The sequence below is a fragment of the Lithobates pipiens genome, unplaced genomic scaffold (genome assembly GCF_037356315.1).
Source record: "Lithobates pipiens isolate NorthernLeopardFrog02 unplaced genomic scaffold, aLitPip1_a1.2 Scaffold_22, whole genome shotgun sequence".
Lineage (NCBI taxonomy): Eukaryota > Metazoa > Chordata > Amphibia > Anura > Ranidae > Lithobates > Lithobates pipiens.
The window spans coordinates 5,179,336-5,197,499 of NW_027507784.1; the positions used below are offsets into that span (position 1 = coordinate 5,179,336).

At 43.3% G+C, this 18,164-nt stretch overlaps 2 protein-coding genes across 9 annotated transcripts in view; one reads left to right on the top strand and one right to left on the bottom strand.

Moving 5' to 3' along the window:
• LOC144000332 (uncharacterized) overlaps nt 1-5,972 on the top strand; it is a 118,325-nt gene extending 112,353 nt beyond the window's left edge. For 6 of the 8 annotated variants that reach the window (XM_077494071.1, XM_077494077.1, XM_077494070.1 and 3 more), the window contains 2 exons: nt 1,923-1,946; nt 5,720-5,972. In XM_077494071.1, the coding sequence (XP_077350197.1) occupies nt 1,923-1,946; nt 5,720-5,781 (86 nt within the window). In that variant the 3' untranslated portion in view covers nt 5,782-5,972. The remainder of the gene's footprint in view (nt 1-1,922; nt 1,947-5,719) is intronic. The other 2 variants (XM_077494074.1, XM_077494075.1) reach the window with 1 other exon arrangement.
• A 3,130-nt stretch (nt 5,973-9,102) lies between these two features.
• LOC143925260 (uromodulin-like) overlaps nt 9,103-18,164 on the bottom strand; it is a 39,246-nt gene continuing 30,184 nt past the window's right edge. The window contains exons 6-7 of the mRNA XM_077449851.1: nt 13,907-14,070; nt 9,103-9,398 (exon numbers count right to left, since the gene is read on the bottom strand). Coding sequence (XP_077305977.1) covers nt 9,320-9,398; nt 13,907-14,070 — 243 coding nt within the window. The 3' untranslated portion in view covers nt 9,103-9,319. The remainder of the gene's footprint in view (nt 9,399-13,906; nt 14,071-18,164) is intronic.

Sequence of the window (18,164 nt, forward strand, 5' to 3'; positions counted from 1 at the left end):
CATGTGTAGAGAATTTCCGATCGGACAAAGTGCCACGCATGCTCAGATCAAATTCCTAGACCAAAGCTATTGGCTACTAGCCTGAACATAGTCCCGTCCTAACGAAATAACGTCATCACGTTCTGCACGATCGGATTTCCCGACAACTTTGTTCCGACCTTGTGTATGCAACAGTTTCGGGCAAAATCCGTCGGACAAAATCCAACGGATTTGGTTGTCGGAATCTCCGATCGTGTGTACAAGGACTGATATTTATCCTATCATTCCTGTACTCCTTTGTTGTTGACTGGACATTTTCTATATATGAAATATATAATTATTTTATTAATCTGTATTAGGTTATAGTATCTGCGCTGTACTGCTTTTTGTAATAGTGTTCATCGTGGGATTCGGTAATTTGCCCCTCAGTATTCTAGCTGCAGAATAAGATCGGGGATTTTGTTGTTTTATGTGTGTTTAGCGCTGGTTGATTTTTTAATATTTATTTCTGTTTATCAATGGACTTTAGAAATAGAACATGTTTCAAATTTTTTCGGCCAGAACTCTGCCGCACCCAGTTCCTATCGAGAAATCCGCTTGTCTGTGTGCTAGTCCAACGGACAAAAACCGAGGCTAGGGCAGCTATTGGCTACTAGACATGTGCAAAAGGAAAAAAATTTGTTTAGTTTAGTTTCGTTTTAATTCGTTAATTCATTAATTTCGTTTAGTTATATTCGTTAACTTCCTTAAATTCGTTTTCGGATTTCGTTTTGTTTTCTACCGAATTCGAAAAATCGGCCACATTCGAAAATATTTCAACCAAATTCGAAAATATTTCTACCGAATTCGAAATGATTTCAACATGATTCGACATTATTTCAACCACATTCGAAAATATTTTGTGACCCGACTTTAGGGCCATGTATCTCAGGGTCACTTGGTGCTAGAAACTCTAAATTTGGATATGTTGTACTGCTAGTACTATTTTGTTGGCATACCAAATTTGGGGTTTCTAGATATAAGTGACCCCGAGATATGTGGCCCCAAAATCGGGTCGCAAAATGTCATTCTCTGCTCTAATAACTAATAACATTTTGCGACTCGAATTTGGGGCCACATATCTTGGGGTCACTTATAGCTAGAAACCCCAAATTTGGTATGCAAACACAATAATACTAGCAATACAACATATCCAAATTTGAAGTGTCTAGCACCAAGTGATCCCGAGATACATGGCCCTAAAGTCGGGTCACAAAATATTTTCAAATGTGGTTGAAATCATTTCGAATGCAGTTGAAATAATTTCGAATCATGTCGAATTCATTCGTTATATTTCTTTTGTATTCGTTGTAATTTGTTATTTTTTTTATTCGGACATTCGGATGCATCCGAATGTCCGAAAGATGCAAAATTCGGCCGAATTTCGATTTGTTACGAAACGAATTGCACAAGCCTATTGGCTACCGGCTATGAACTCGTTTATCCTAGACTGGTCAAAATCCGTCGGACTTTGGTGTGATTGTGTGTGGCCAAGTCCGTTCGGGAACGTCTGTCAGAACTCCGCCAAAAGTCCGTCAGGAAGACCGTCGGAACTTGTGTGTGTCGGAAAGTCCGGTCGTGTGTTTACGCGGCATTAGAATTACAGGCCTAAATATAAAAATGCCAAATTTGCATGCAAAATAATTGTATCGCTTTGAGACGCAAAAATCTGACGTAATCATCAGGGAGGTTAATGAGGAGCTCCAGTCTGTAAAAAAAAAAAGTCTGTCGATTGGATTTGGGTGCAGGAGCCGGTATTGTAAGTAAGGCAAACCAGCAGTTGGTTTCCTACCGCGCGTGCACGAGTCATGCTGCACTTTCTGAACGGTCCTGCCCTCTTCTGGGACCTGTATATAATACAATCTATATACCACTGATATGTCATCTCTCTGTATTCCCTACAGAACCCGGATCTTCCACCATCAACAGTAAGTGGTTTCTATTGTGTTTAAAATGTTCTCCTAAGTAGGGATGAGAGAACCAGACAGATACTTTGTTATTTATATTATATGCACTGAATTCCCGGTGATTCCACCATGAAGGTCTTTCTTTAGATACATCCTGTTGTGAGTTGACAACTGTCTCCTAATTGTAACAAAAGGGTTACTAAAGTTCTGATTACTAATGTGAAAACCGGGTTCAGCTGCAGCTATTTAAATGTGCTCTGTTGCCACATACAAGCTACTAGACGTGCGCACACTGCGATATTTTGTTGCGGCATTTTGTTTTCATCTGAAAAATAAATGTATTTAGTTACTCCCGAAATGTGTTTTTTATTTATTTTGTTTCATTCAAAAATGCAATCGTCCGAAAATCCGAAATAATTAAGGTGGAATCTGTCATTGAAGGCTTATGGTGTCTGTCGAATGTTCTGAGAAGATTCAACGGAGCAGCGAAACTGTATGACGCCGCGATCGTACATTTCAAGGTCGAATGTTCCGCCTTCAAGCTATAGTATAATTCTAATGTTGGATGACACTAGTAATAATTATATTTATTCATTATTATTACTAGTCACCCAACATTAGAATTCTTCTATAGCCTATGGGCGGAGCATTTCACCATAAATTTCCGCTCACGGCGACTGCTTCGTCCAATCTTCATGTCAAATCTTTTCTCTCTATGTAGAATAATCTTGGACTAATAGAGTTAGGTTAGGCACATTCAACCTTTTTTGCTATTCTCTCTACAGTATAATGTTGAATCTTTTCTCTCTATGTCAAATCTTTTCTCTCTATGTCAAATCTTTTCTCTCTATGTCAAATCTTTTCTCTCTATGTCAAATCTTCTCTCTCTATGTCAAATCTTTTCTCTCTATGTCGAATCTTCTCTCTTTATGTCAAATCTTTTCTCTCTATGTCGAATCTTCTCTCTCTATGTCGAATCTTTTCTCTCTATGTCAAATCTTTTCTCTCTATGTCAAATCTTTTCTCTCTATGTCAAATCTTTTCTCTCTATGTCGAATCTTCTCTCTCTATGTCGAATCTTTTCTCTCTATGTCAAATCTTTTCTCTCTATGTCAAATCTTTTCTCTCTATGTCAAATCTTTTCTCTCTATGTCAAATCTTCTCTCTCTATGTCAAATCTTCTCTCTCTATGTCAAATCTTCTCTCTCTATGTCAAATCTTCTCTCTCTATGTCAAATCTTCTCTCTCTATGTCAAATCTTCTCTCTCTATGTCAAATCTTTTCTCTCTATGTCGAATCTTCTCTCTTTATGTCAAATCTTTTCTCTCTATGTCGAATCTTCTCTCTTTATGTCAAATCTTTTCTCTCTATGTCGAATCTTCTCTCTTTATGTCAAATCTTTTCTCTCTATGTCGAATCTTTTCTTTCTATGTTGAATCTTTTCTCTCTATGTTGAATAATCTTCACTAATAGAACTAAGGTTAGGTACATTCGACCCCAGGTTCCATGGACACAGATCGCTATTGTCAGCGTCATGTCAAATCTCCTAGCTATATCGAATTGTTGTCACAACGAAAATGAAAATAAAGCGCTTGTTTATGTCAGATTTTTCATTTTCGAATTCTGCACGTTCGTTCGTTATCCTTTGTTAAAATAATAATGAAAATACCAGAAATTCAGATGAAAATGCATTCAAACGGAAACGAATGCACATGTCTACAAAATAATACAATAAGAATAATAGTGTGCTTAAACCTAACTATAAATAATAATAAGTATTGTTAGACATGTACAATTAATTTAGTTCTGAATTCTTTTTTTAACAAATTTTGACAAAATCATTAATTCCGGAATTCCGAATTTACAAAATTATGAATTTACGAATTCATGAATTTCCAAATTTCCACATTACAGAAATTCCAAAAATTCCACATTTCCAAATTTCAGAAATTCCCAAAATTTTAGAAATTCGGAAATTTGAGACTGCAAGCCAGACCTTCTTGTCCAACATCAGTACCTGGCCTCACAAATACTCTTCTGGAAGAATGGTCAAACATTCCCATAGAGACCCTCCTAAACCTTGTGGACGTCCTTCCCAGAAGAGTTGAAGCTGTTACAGCTGCAAAGGGCCAACTCAATATTGAACCCTCCGGACTAAGACTGGGATGTCATTAAAGTTCATGTGTATGTAAAGGCAGGTGTCCCAATACTTTTGGAAATATAGTGTCCGTTTTTCCCTTCATTCAGCCTCAGGCGTGGTTTTGCTTTAAATTTAGTGCATGAGGTTTTTTTTTTTCAGTACAAGGATGTTGGCTGAAGCTTTATACATTCCCCGGCTCAGTAATATCCTCTGTATTAAGTGTATAAGAACAATATGAAGAGTGAAAGCAAAGGGAAAAGAAGAAGGGATAAAAGTGGAAGGAAGAGGGGACGCCTCAAATATAAGAGAAAGCTGAAAATCTATTGGGGTCGGTTGAAGGGGAATCCATTTAGAACCCAACTGTAAATGAAGAAAGGAAAGCCAAGGATCCCAAACCTTGTCAAGCACGTCTTCTGTATCATTTACAATGCTGGCTAATTTTCCATGAGCCTTTATTTTAATCTTGGTATCAGATATGTAAATAAACAATGTCTTCGAGGATCACCTCATTGTTATATTTTTGTAGCCGGCTTTATGAAGAACACAGGGGGGTCGGGGAGTGTTTGGGGAGGTTTATTTAGAAGAAATAATTATTTAGTTTACGAATCCAAGACCTTGTAGAGGAGATTATTTACCGAGTTCCAAAGACATTTCGATAGGAGGACAAGGTCATCATATTCAAAATATGTCCTAATTATTTTTAATTATTATATGTTGTTATTGTTTCTGATGATATTAATAATATAAGCCAGGAAGACACACATTTGATACCTTCCTATGTGCCAAATAAAGGAACCAACCATGAGTTTCAATATTTACACTCAATTTCATGGAGATTCATCCGGCATGGCGGCCAGTGTAGACTGGACTTGACATTTGTAGGACTCAACCAAGTGTTATATTTCTATATTACCTCAAAACCCCCATAACCGTCCTACCCGCCCCCCTCCAAACCCTGTCCCTCTTAACAAATGACTGGACAGATTTGGAGTAAATGGCCATCAGGCCTAAACTTTATTAACAAAAAATATAATCTTTAATAAATACCAACATTTAAATACAGTAAAACTTTCCCAGCCTTTCCAAGGGGTCATGGGTACGTAGCATCACAACATAAATGGTCACTGCAAACAACTTCAACTGTAACCTCTTGACCTCCAAACGGCAACCCCTGTCTCGGAGGCTATAACCAACTGTAGCAGTGACCTACCCGTTTTAAACCCTTCCGGGTTAAAGCCTCGTAACCTGGAAGTACATAAAACCACCCCCATCCCATGGATGGGTACAACAGGCCTTTTACCTGTACCTCACTTCCTCATCTAAAGCCCCCAGAACCGCCCAACGAAACACCCTGTCACCCTAGACTGAACCCCCGTACTAAAACCAGGGAGGATGGGTGGGGATTGCTTCCTCCTCCGCTCTCCAACTGCTAGCATTGTCCCTGCTAGCACGTACTAGATACCGTGGCTCCGCCCACCCCCTACCCATTAAAGCGGCCATACACCCCCCTTAAAACGGCGACTGTGCAGTCCAGCACATGTCATGCCGTCCCTATGCCTACCTCCCCCTTGTGGATGCTAGCTGCGGGACTCACTCTACTTCAGGTTGTCTCAGAAAAGGAAAATAACATTAAAGTATTTTATTTTTTTTCCAGGCGCTCACATATTGTGGACTCTCCTTATCCCGGCTCTGATCATCCTCATACAATCGTTGTAGTCACCACCCAGGACTGGATGTCACCGGATGAGACCGACGGAACCCATTTCAATGTTATTTTTCTCAAGAATACAAAGCCCTGCCATTTTTTTTTTAGAAACATGTCAATGAGATTGTATAATTTGACTTGCTTTGATTTTGTTTCTCAACTAATGTTTGCAAATGTATGGGAAATAAAATGTCATAGCCTGTTGGGTCTGCAAATTCATTCCTTAGATACCGTTGTTAACAATCATACATAGAAATATACACAGGTCCTTGAAGATATTCCTTATTTGCTCCCTTTCTGATGGCAGGAAGACAATTTTTCCCTTATATCCAAAAGGGTGGTCAACCATTAATGTTCCCACTCCTTGAAGGCATGAATTCTAGAGGCCTTTTGTGGGCACTGGAACATCAATAAACCCATCCACCACAAATGTAAAGAGGTTGAAGAACCTGACTCCTAATGCACCGTACACACGATGGGACTTTTCGACAACAACACCATGGAATTTTGTTCGAAGGGTGATGGCTCCAACTTGTCTTGCATACACACGGTCACAAAAATGTTGGCCAACAATTACCAACGTAGTGACGTACAAGACGTACGGCGAGCCAATAAAAAGGAAGTTTAATAGTCATGCACCACCCTTTGAGTACCTTCTGCTAATGTTGTGTTTGGTGAGCATTGATTCCGAGCATGCATGTTTGTACTTTGGACTTTTTTCCGACGGACTTGTATACACACACCCGGAAAGTCGGACAACACACATTTGTTGGTGGAAAATTTGAGAACATGCTAGCCAATATTTGTTGGTGGAAAATTTGAGAACATGCTAGCCAACATTGGTTGGCGTAAAAATTTTCAGAACATGCGAGCCAATATTGGTTGGCGGAAAGTACAACAACAAATGTCCAATGGACCGTACACATGCACAGACTTTCACGGTCACACAAATGTTGGCCAACAATTACGAACGTAGTGGCGTACAAGACACACTACGTGGTTTTTCAGCTCTTTAGAGCCACCCTTTGGGCTTCTTCATTTGCAATAACTCCATCAGTATCACAGGCAAAGCAGCTTAATTTCTATCCCATTAAAGAAGAAGAAAATTGTGCGCTGCATTTGGAGATTTCATAATTTGCCGCATCACGAATGTTAAGTCTTCATTACGAACGTTAGCTTACAAGACCGACCACTTCTGCTTCCGAGGCAACTTTTGTGTGACGGACGACAACAAAATTTTGTTGGTGGAAAATTTGAGAACCTGCTAGCAAGCATTTGTTGGCGGAAAGTCCAACAAACATTTGTTGGCAGAAAGTCCGACAACAAATGTTTGATGGAGCACACACACGGTCGGACTTTCGCCAACAAGTTCACATCCAACGTTCCCCGGCGGAAAGTCTGACCGTGTGTACGCGGCATTAGGGTTGTTGAGGTCAATATTCTCCTCAGCTATTGTCCCCTACTCATGTGCAAATCTTGAGGCTTGAAATGTTCTTCTCAAAGCCTTTCCCATATCACCCTTGGTGATGCCTCACTGGGGCAGATTCAGGATAAAACATGTCCCGGTCTACAAGAAAGTCCCCCTGCTGCTGTGTCTTCAGTGCCTGATCTATTAAACCACACAGTGTGTACTCTAGGGCAGGGATCAACTGCCTCACCTCTGCAGAGAGACAAAAAACACAGAGGATTCCCCTGAGACTTTGTAGGCAAGGGTCACACCAGAAAAAGGAGTAGAAAAGTACCGTATTTATCACATTCACTTTAAGAGGGAAGTTTCAGGGAAAAAAAAATCAAATTAAAATAAAGAACTTTGAAAATAAGGGTCAGTGCCCATCTGCAGCCTGATCAATGTCCATGTGCAGCCTCACCATTGCCCTCAATGCAGCCTCACCATTGCCCTCAATGCAGCCTCACCATTGCCCTCAATGCAGCCTCACCATTGCCCTCAATGCAGCCTCACCATTGCCCTCTAAGCAGCTTCCCAATTTCCCTCAATGCAGCATCACCATTGCCCTCAATGCAGCATCACCATTGCCCTCAATGCAGCCTCTCCATTGCCCTCAATGCAGCATCACCATTGCCCACAATGCAGCATCACCATTGCCCTCAATGCAGCCTCGCCATTGCCCTCTTAGCAGCCTCACCATTGCCCTCAATGCAGCCTCGACATTGCCCTCAATGCAGCATCATCAGTGCCATTAATGTGAAAAGCCTATGGGTCAAGAATGGTAAGCTCCTGGCTTATGTTGCCCCATGCCTGAAAATTCTTAGAACGGTGGCATATGACAGCGGAGGATAGCAGGTCCTTCTTTGGAGACTCCTGGGTGAGAAGATCGTGGGTACTGTCTTTCATGCGCCACTGCCCCTAAGGGATTGCCCAGGTCATATTATGAGGGAGAGCGGATTCCCTTGAAATTTAGGGACCAGACCTGGCTCACTTTCCACAGTAGGCTCTATGTAAGGGGCAATGTGAAGTGCCGCTCTTTGGACAATCGTGGTTGTCCAAGAGCGAGTGTTAGGATGAAGTGGAAACCATGGACCAATTCTTGCTTCAGTGTCCTTTCAATGTATAAATCTATAAAAACGTGGGGAGGGCTCTGAATATTCCTTTCCTGCCTAGCATGACTTATGCTGAGTGGGGGTATGGAGCATTGCAGAATCGCAAGGGATTTGATTTGGACACTCTTTTTCTAGTCAGCTTAGTAGTTCGATATTACACCTGGAATGCACAGTGTCCGATATCGCTTTGGTAGAAAGTCCTTCCTGGTGGTGTGTGAGGTTCTCGGTGAGGTGGGGAAAATTTGGGGTCTTGAGAAAGATGGTGGAAAAGGGTCTGGATAAAGGATAATGGAGGAACATCAGGCCTGTAGCTGCTGTTTGTTGATCTCTGGGTGTTGGGTTCTTTCCCTGTTTTCTCTCTGGACACTCCAATAGATTTTCAAGTATAAACATAATTTTGAAGAAAGGCTACGTACACATGATAATCTATGTTTCTCGGGCTGAATGTTAATTGACCCTTTCTGTTCTGCCCTGACAGTGCCCCCCCCCCCCACCCCCGTGTACAAATCCTGCTCCAAAAAGACATGGTGTGACCAGTTTGGTATGGAGTAACTCAAATGATCTCTACAGAGTTCTAAACCGAACACTCCCATCCCCTGCATTGTGTGCATTATATACTCCTGACCCCTGCATTCTGTGGATAGCATAGAAAGCCCCTACCACTGTTAATAGTTTGGCCGCACCCACACTTTTCCCTGTCACTTCCTTCCTCAAGTGTCCCTCATTCTGAAGTTCAAAGAGTTAGGAGGTATGGACCGGTATGATTTTCATGGACAGTCTTAGCAACAAGTGTAAATGGGAAGCTCACATTTGGATGTCACATTATTTATGTATTTATTTATCACAATTTGCTTGACATAAAGCAGCAGCACCCAATCTGATTCATTTATATTCAAAAAAATGTCTTTGATCTGGTAGGTTTAGCAGCAACACGTGATTTTTCATCCAAAGGTAATACGCTCACTTTGGTCGGCAGCTAGAGATTGGCCATTAGATCTTGTCTGCTGGACTCTGTTCACTATCAGGTTCCTGCCCTGTTCCTGTATCTCCTGTGTTTGCTTTTTTTGGTCTATGTATTAAAAAAAGAAAGAAAAATCACATTAGATCAGTGAATCTGTATGTACTGTAATTCTTTCTGTGTGAATTGGACAAACACATTTTCTTTAGGCTATTCTCTCTTCTGAGCAAAAGTTATTTTTTTATTATGAACAGTAGTAGAGGGCTGAGGACTCTAGGAGATAGATATTTCTTCTAAAAGCATATTTTCTAATCAGTGGCAGCTGGTGAAGTTTTAAGAAGGGGGGGGGGGGGCACCAGACCCCGCCCTTCCTTTTTGACCCCTCCCATTTGGTGAAAATGGGCGTGGTTTGAGCGAAATAGTGGGCGTGGCTCTAAGGTGGTGTGGTTGGCGTCTGAGATGAATGAGGGATGGAGGGAGAGGGAGAGAGGGATGGAGGGACAGCAGGCCCAGATCCTACACAACAATAGAAATATGTGTATTCTAGAAAGTTTAACAATCAGCAGATAAAGTTACTCCAAACACCTGGTGTTAGCACTTCAATCATCCCGGCACCATGGTTGTTATGGTGTCAGGATGATTGAAGCACATTATATATATTATAACATTGTAATATAAAATTAAATAATTCAACTCACCATAATGCAGAATCAGTGGGAGCCCTGAGCGTGTCACTAGCCACGTTGCCTACAACCAGATGCCATCATTCATCCCCAGCAGAGTCCGTCCTTACATCAGGTGCCCCCAGTGGACTCCCTCCTTACATGCAGCCTGCGTCACATCAAATACAGCCTGTGTCCCCCCAAATGCAGCCTCTGTCCCACAAAATGCAACCTCTGTCCCCCCAAATGCAGCCCCTGTCCCACAAAATGCAGCCTCTGTCCCACCAAATGCAGCCTCTATCCCACAAAATTCAGCCTTTGTCCCACCAAATGCAGCCTCTGTCCCAGCATCTGTCCCACCAAATGCAGCCTCTGTCCCCCCAAATGCAGCCTCTGTCCCACCAAATGCAGCCTCTGTCCCAGCCTCTGTCCCACCAAATGCAGCCTCTGTCCCACCAAATGCAGACTCTCTCCCCCCAAATGCAGCCTCTGTCCCCCCAAATGCAGCCTCTGTCCCCCCAAATGCAGCCTGCCTGTGTCCCATTAAATGCAGCATCTGCCCACCAAATGCAGCCTCTGTCCCCCCAAATGCAGCCTCTGTCCCACCAAATGCAGCCTCTGTCCCAGCCTCTGTCCCACCAAATGCAGACTCTCTCTCCCCCAAATGCAGCCTCTGTCCCCCCAAATGCAGCCTCTGTCCCCCCAAATGCAGCTTGCTTGTGTCCAATTAAATGCAGCCTGTGTCCCCTCCTCCTAAATGCAGCCTGCCTGTGCCCCATTAAATGCAGCCTGTGCCCCCCCCCCCCAAACGCAGCCTGCCTGTGTCCCATTAAAATCAGCTTCTCCCCCCCAAATGCAGCCTGCAGCATCTGTCACTTCAAACCCCCCCAGCGGTACTTACCTTGCTGTTGTCCTCTCCTGCAGTGTCTCCTTCCAGTAGCAGTGCTGATGGAGCAGCATACTTCCTGGTTCCTCTCCCGGGCGCAATGGGAGAGAGAGGCAGAAAGTGACATCTAACTGAGGTCAGATGTCAATCAAATCTGAAGTATATATTACTATGGCTGGGTGGAAGCTACTCGGCGCTTCAGAAAACGCCACAAATGCAGTGCCATGTCTGCAATCTCGTGATTGCATAAACGTGGCACTTCCCATAAGGGCACTGTGTCCAGCGTCCGAACACAGTGCACTTTTTGTATTTTTTTTTAAAACTGGAGAGCATTGGGGGTGAAGAGCATGGAGGGGGAGAGCACGGGGGGAGCTGAAAGGCATAGATGGAGCCAGAGAGCACTGGAGGTACCAGAGAGCACTGAGGGGCTTGGAGAGCACTGGGGAGGAACTAGAGAGAATTGTGGAGAACCGGATTGCACTGGGGGAGTTGGAGAGCATTGGGGGGGAACTGGAAAGCATTGGGGGTGAAGAGCACGGGGGGAGCAGAAAGGCACTGGGAGAGCCAGAGAGCACTGGAGGAACCAGAGAGCACTGGGGGGCATGGAGAGCACTGGGGAGGAACTAGAGAGAACTGTGGGGAACTGGAGAGCACTAGGGGAGTTGGAGAGCACTGCCCCCAGAACTGGAGAGCATTGGGGGTGTAGAGTACGGGGGGAGCTGAAAGGCACTGGGGGAGCCAGAGAGCACTGGGGGGCCTGGAGAGCACTGGAGAGGAACTAGAGAGAACTATGGGGAACTGGCAATGTTATGCTGGGAAACCTTGCCTCCTGCCATTCATGTGGACATTACTTAACACGTAACTGCTACCTAAGCATTGTTGGTGACCAAGCACACCCCTTTATGAAAACGATGTTCTCTGATGTCAGTGGCCTCTTTTAGCAGAATAATGTACCCTGCCACATTGCAACAATGGTTCAAGATTGGTTTGAGGACACAACAAAATATTTGAGGCATTGGCCTCCAAATTCTTCAGATTTCAACCCAATCGAGCATCTGTGGGAAGTGCTGGAAAAACAAGGCTGATCCATGGAGGCCAAACCTCCAAACTTACAGGACTTGTTTTTGCTTAAGGATCTGCTACTGATGGCTTGGTGCCAGATACCACAGCATATCTTCAGAGGTCTAGTGGAGTCCATGTATCGACGGGTCAGAGATATTTTCATAGCAAAATTTTTAACTCAAATTTTAGGTAGGTCATGAAGTTATAGCTGATCGATGTATTACTACTGCCCATAATAAAAGAACATTGATTCAGTAGAGAAAATACCTTAAAGCAGAACTCCGAAAATAAACTTTTTTCCATGTCCTTGTTGCTGATCTCCTACCTTTTCCAGCTATGCCACCCATCTTCTTCTGAGCTCTGTAGTTCCTCTGTGTTAGCCTGATGATTTTTCAGAAAAGCTGTTAATCTCCGGTGATTTCCTGTTCACAAGACCGCTGGTGGCTGCTATTCCTCCTGAACCCCCAGCCAGCTATCTTGGCACCTACCACCAGTAGTTCTCTAAAAGCAAGCTGGGACTTGTACTTCCGTCCCTGCTTGCTGTAGAGGTTGGAGGAGGTCTCATAGACCCCAGTCTGTGCCACCCATGGAGGTGGTTTCCGCTCCTCCTTCCTCCTCCCTACAAGCCTGCCATCTTGCAGTGCAGAGCTGGATCGTTAACAGACATCAGCCGGGTGACAGAGTGGAGATCTCCAGCTGTGACAAATCTTGTATGTAAAACACCACTAGCCGTAACGTCCCGCCTCCTGGACCGAGCGGTGTTTCACAAGATACAAGATCTGTCAGATGAGACCGTACTAGTGGGCACAGATGAGACTGTACTGGTGTGCACAGATGAGACCACACTTATGGACACTGATGGGCACAGATGAGACCACACTGGTGGGCACAGATGAAACCACACTTATGGGCACTGATGGGCACACATCTATTGGCTACTGGCCCATTTATAGTCCCGACATACGTGATTGACGTCACCTCGTTCAGAACGATTAGATTTCCTGACAAGTTTGTGCGACAGTGTGTATGCAACGCAAGTTTCGGCCAAAATTTGTCGGAAAAAATCTGGCGGATTTTGTGGTCGGAATGTCCAACCGTGTGTACAGGGCATAACGTGGCACTGATGAGGCTACAATGATGGTCACTGATGAGGCTGCACTTGTGGGCACTGATGAGTCAGCACTAAGGTGGCACTGATGAGGCTGCCCTGATGGTCAGTGATGAGGCTGCACTGATGGAGACTGATGAGGCTGTACTTATGGGCACTGATGAGGAAAAACTAAGGTGGCACTGAGGAGGCTGCACTGATGGGCACTGATAAAACTGCACTGATATTCTGCACTGATGAGGCTGCACTGATGGGAACTATAATTTATGTTGAAGTGGGCTTGTTCACATTTAAGATGTACAGGCCTAGTGTACCAGCCCACATTCACTCCAATTCCCAAAGCATGTTGGGAAATGTAGTTGAATTAAGGTTTAAAGAGAGGGGAGGATATGATGTAATCCGCGGTGTAACACTTCCCCATTGGCAGAATACATGATGCATTTTTTGAATTACAGAGCTGACTTCCTGAAAATTCAGTTGACTTTTCTCTTCAATGGTAAGGAATTTCTCAAATGTAATAACTGTTTAGTGTTGTGTGCGTTTTGTGTGTGTGTGTGTGTGATGTGTGTGTGTGTGTGTGTGTGTGTTGTGTGTGTTGTGTGTGTGTGTGTGTGTGGGGGGATATACTAATGGGGGATTTTTGCTGATCCCGGAGTTCTGAGAACATTTGTTTTTATCCGATTCACACAGAGCAAATGCAAATGTAGGTCTGTTGTAAGTTTGTTGGAGTTCCAGTGTCTCCTCTATCTCTGGATAATCGTCTATGATAATCTTGGTTGGGTCGGTCAGATTTGAAGGAGCTCCTCATGTGAATCCACCCAGGAGACAAATTACTAAGCAGTCAGTCTTTAGACATTTGTCATTATCCTTAGACTCACATTTGTTTTTGTTTTTCTTGTACCTGATGATAGGATGCAGAGTCTTCTGCAGGCTGGCTATCATATCCAACTCATAGGCACACTGCAGGGTGATATTCAGGGTGTTGTTCCTGGTGATTATTGCACCGAGTTGATCCACAACAATGATGAAATTGGCCGTGTACGTGGCGTGGGTATCATTTGTTTTCTTTATAGAAACAAAAAATAATAATAAAAATTAAAAAGTAGATAGTGCCAGGATCTATTTCCACCCCTCCCATCACACACACACACCAACTCCCATACAAATGCCACACAAACTCCAAACAAACTCCATGGAACTTCAACTGACTGCATAGAATAGAATCATGGAATTTAATTTTTAACATCAGGCCCACCAAGCTATTTCATTTGGCCCTCGCACCTCTCCTGCAGCTGGGCCCCTACCGGCTTATACCTTTCCATCATCTCAATATATTCAACTATAATCCCATATTCCCATATACCATGAAAACATGGAAGTTACAATAAAGAACTTTCTAAGTTCTTGTATGGGAATAGCCCAACGCGTTTCAAAATGCTTTCTTCATCAGGGGCGGGAGGTGAGTTCTGCATACAGAAAAGACACATCTAGTAAAACAACCAACACATCAAAATACAATGAAATATACTGAAGAAAATTATGTACAGGGAGAGATGCATAAAATGTTCATCAACTACAGAAGGACTATAACCTTGTCCATGGCACGGGGGATGGAGTTTTAAGGTAGTCATGGAATACATTTTGGACACAAAATTGTTCCACTGTTCAATAAATGAATAAATAAATACTCTAGACCCAGGGTGTCGACCTCATTTTCATTGTGGGCCACATCGGCATTATGGTTGTCCTCAAAGGGCCAGTTCTGGGGGGGGCATGGTCTGGCCTCTCAGGATTATGGCCGCTTGATCCCAGAGCTCCGGCAGAGGAAAGCTCCATCAGCAGCTAAATAACAGCCTCAGCCTGCACGATCGAGCGCCTGACACAGCCTGACACAGCCTGACACAGCCTTGTCAGGATAACAAGAGGAGGTCTCTCCTGCCACTCCTACGATGCTCAGCAGCCTAAAAAACTGACAGGCTTCTTTCCTGGGACTGGCAGAGAGGACACCCAAGATGGCCGCTGGAAGCTGCATGGATGCACCTCTCTCCCTCACACAGACACAGCATCACTCTCCGGCACATCAGACACAGAGATCCAGGACATGGAACAGGGGGAGAGAAAGACACAGAAGGGCACATGAGTAAAAAAATACAACTCTTTTATGGAGAACTGTGACTTAGGAGAGGAGCCTCAGGACACACTGTCCTTCTTCCCTGCCACTGAACAACCAGTATCAGAACACACACTTAAATAAATTTTCATGTCCTCAAAACAGGATTCCCATGTAGATCTATGTTAAAACATCACCAATCTACAAGTAAAGGTAGATCAAATTGAGGAGAGGGTTGATAACATGGAAACTAAGCTAAGAGACTCTGTAACAGCACATAATGATTTAGTGGACTGTTATCAGGAGCACAATGCTGACATCCAGTGGATGAAAAATAAAATTGCAGATCTGGAAGATCGGTCTCAGAGAAATAATCTCAAGTTTAGTGGTATTCCTGAATTCTCCTCCTGAGATTGTTCCATATCTCCTAGAACTGCCTAAAACCTTACTCCCGATGGAACATCCTTGAGATCTGGTCATAGACAGAGCCCACAGAATCACCAAACCAAGCTCACTTCCAGATACAGTCCCACGGGATATTCTGGCAAGAATTAATTTCTTCCACGTTAAAGACAGAGCTATGGTGGCAGCTCACAAGGCAGGCAAGCTTTTGTAACCCTTCTCTCACATTCTCTCACATTTTAATTTAGGCTGACTTCTCAGCGCAGCGGCAACTCTCGCAAGGCAGAGACAATTTCCCCCCATCACGGAGGCTCTTAGACACAATAAATGTCTCTTCCCTGGCACACTTCAAATCACTCATCAGGGGCACAAATACAGTATGTTCTCCAATCACTTGCGGAATACAAAAAGCTGCCACAACAATGGGGTATCCCACCACCCCTCACTCCATATCCGCATCACCATCATTCCAAATCTTCAAATTTACTCTCCCAGGCTGGGAAAGCGGGCCCTTTGGTCAGGATAAGAAGCTAAGCATACAAGGGCTTTCAAAGCATGTATAGGCAATTCCTAACATGGTGTTTCCTCATGACCGGACTTTCTGTTGTTCACGTACCCTCACACGTTAGTAGTCCACCTGAATTTCGCAGTTTGACAGACATTAGGTCTGAGTTTTACAGTTAGGTTTGATCTGTTCTACTATGTGTTCATACAATATTGTGTTTATAACCTTTACGTTTTATTTTATGCTTTTTTTTTTTTACAAATGTTTATTGTAGCTGTTGTTACATAGCAGCTTTCACTGGTAAGCTCTTCTACAGATAGGCTGTGGCATATTAAAGTAGCAGCATAACTAACCCCAGGATATACCCTATTTGACCACTCCTTCCCAATCCACGCAAGGCTTCCAAAAAGTAAAGATGTCATTAAAAATTGCCTCTTTAAATGTTAAGGGTTTAAACAGCCCATACAAAAGATCAATGTTATGGAGGGAAGCCTTTTCACAGAAATTTTATATATTTGGTGCTCAGGAAACTCACTTATCTATGCTTAACCCCCCCTAAAATTGCCCATCACAAATTTTCTCACTGCCTCTTTGAAAACTCCGACACAAAAACCAAAGTTGTGATGATCACAATCAAAGACACCTGTCTTTTAACTTTGTGGACAATGCACATACCCTATGGGCAGCCCACACGGTCTACATGAGAGGCGTCTTCATGAAACGAGGAGCAAAGGAGAAGCGTAAGAGGACGCATATTAGCACTGATCTTACTAATTCCATCTGGGAATCCCAGAACAAACCTAAATACTTCCCAAATAAACAATTGAAAGACCTTCGCCATCAACTCTCTCAATGCTTTATCTCACAATATGACATTCTCTTAAAATGCCTCAAATTACATTTTTATTCGGCAAGCAACAATATAGGCACATACCTCTCAAACCAGATTCAACTCAAGTCCAGCAAACGCAGAATAGACTTCCTACTAGAAAAATGAGAGAAAAGACTCACTAGCCTGCTACACATAGCAAACAGGTTTGCAGAATACTAGAATGAACTCTACAATCTAAATTCTATTTAAGACCTACCTCAGCCATTCAAATCCAAACCTTTCTCTCCTCATTACACCTTCCAAAAATATCCTAAGAATATCTCACTGATTTATTTGCCCAGTTCTCAATACAAGAGATTACCAAGACGATCTCCAATTTGCCCATGCATAAAGCTTCAGGCGCAGATGGCCTTGGCAATGAGTACCATAAGAAAATCAGTTCAATCCTAGCCTCGCACCTACAAAATGTATACAAAGCGGCAGCACAAGGAGCCACATTCCTTAACGAAGCCTTGGGGGCATTAATAATCACCGTACCAAAACCAGGAAAACCCCCTCACCTTCCAGCCAACTTCCGTCCCATCTCTCTCCTTAACCTGGCCATAAAAATGTATGGAAAAATCATTGCCGCTAGACTACAAAACATTATCCCTCTACTAATTCACCTAGATCAGGTGGGCTTGGTGAAAGGGCGCCAGCTATCTGATGGCACCAGACGCATTGTAAACCTGCTTCAATGGGCTGAGTCCCATCATCTTCTCTGCTCCTCTCCCTGGATCCGGAGAAGGCATTTGACCGGGTTCACTGGCTTTATCTCAGGGAAGTACTACATACCTTTGGCCTCACAGGGTTTATTAAAGTGGAAGTAAACTCCCCTATCGTTTTCAGCCAAGGAAGCTGCCATCTTTGCCTCTGTTTAATCCTCAACTGCTATGGTGCTGCACATGTGATTCGTTATGACACCAGCCATTGGGTGGTTTGATAGTTTGGCTGAGAGCACAGCCAATGTGCAGTTAGCATTCCCGGCATGTCTTTTTTTTTAACTGTTTAAATCCATGGGTTTACTTCCACTTTAACTCAGCCATCTCTGCCTTCTACTCCTCCCCCAGTTGAAACGTATACACACCTGGCACCTTATCACAGGCTTTTCATATCACTAACAGAATTATACAAAGCTGTCCCCTATCACTAATAATGTTTGCTATGGTCATGGAACCACTCGCCCCAAGCTATTATAAACCATCCAAATATCTCAGGCATGACAATCGGTTTTGTAGACTACAAAATAGGTCTATATACAGATGATTTGA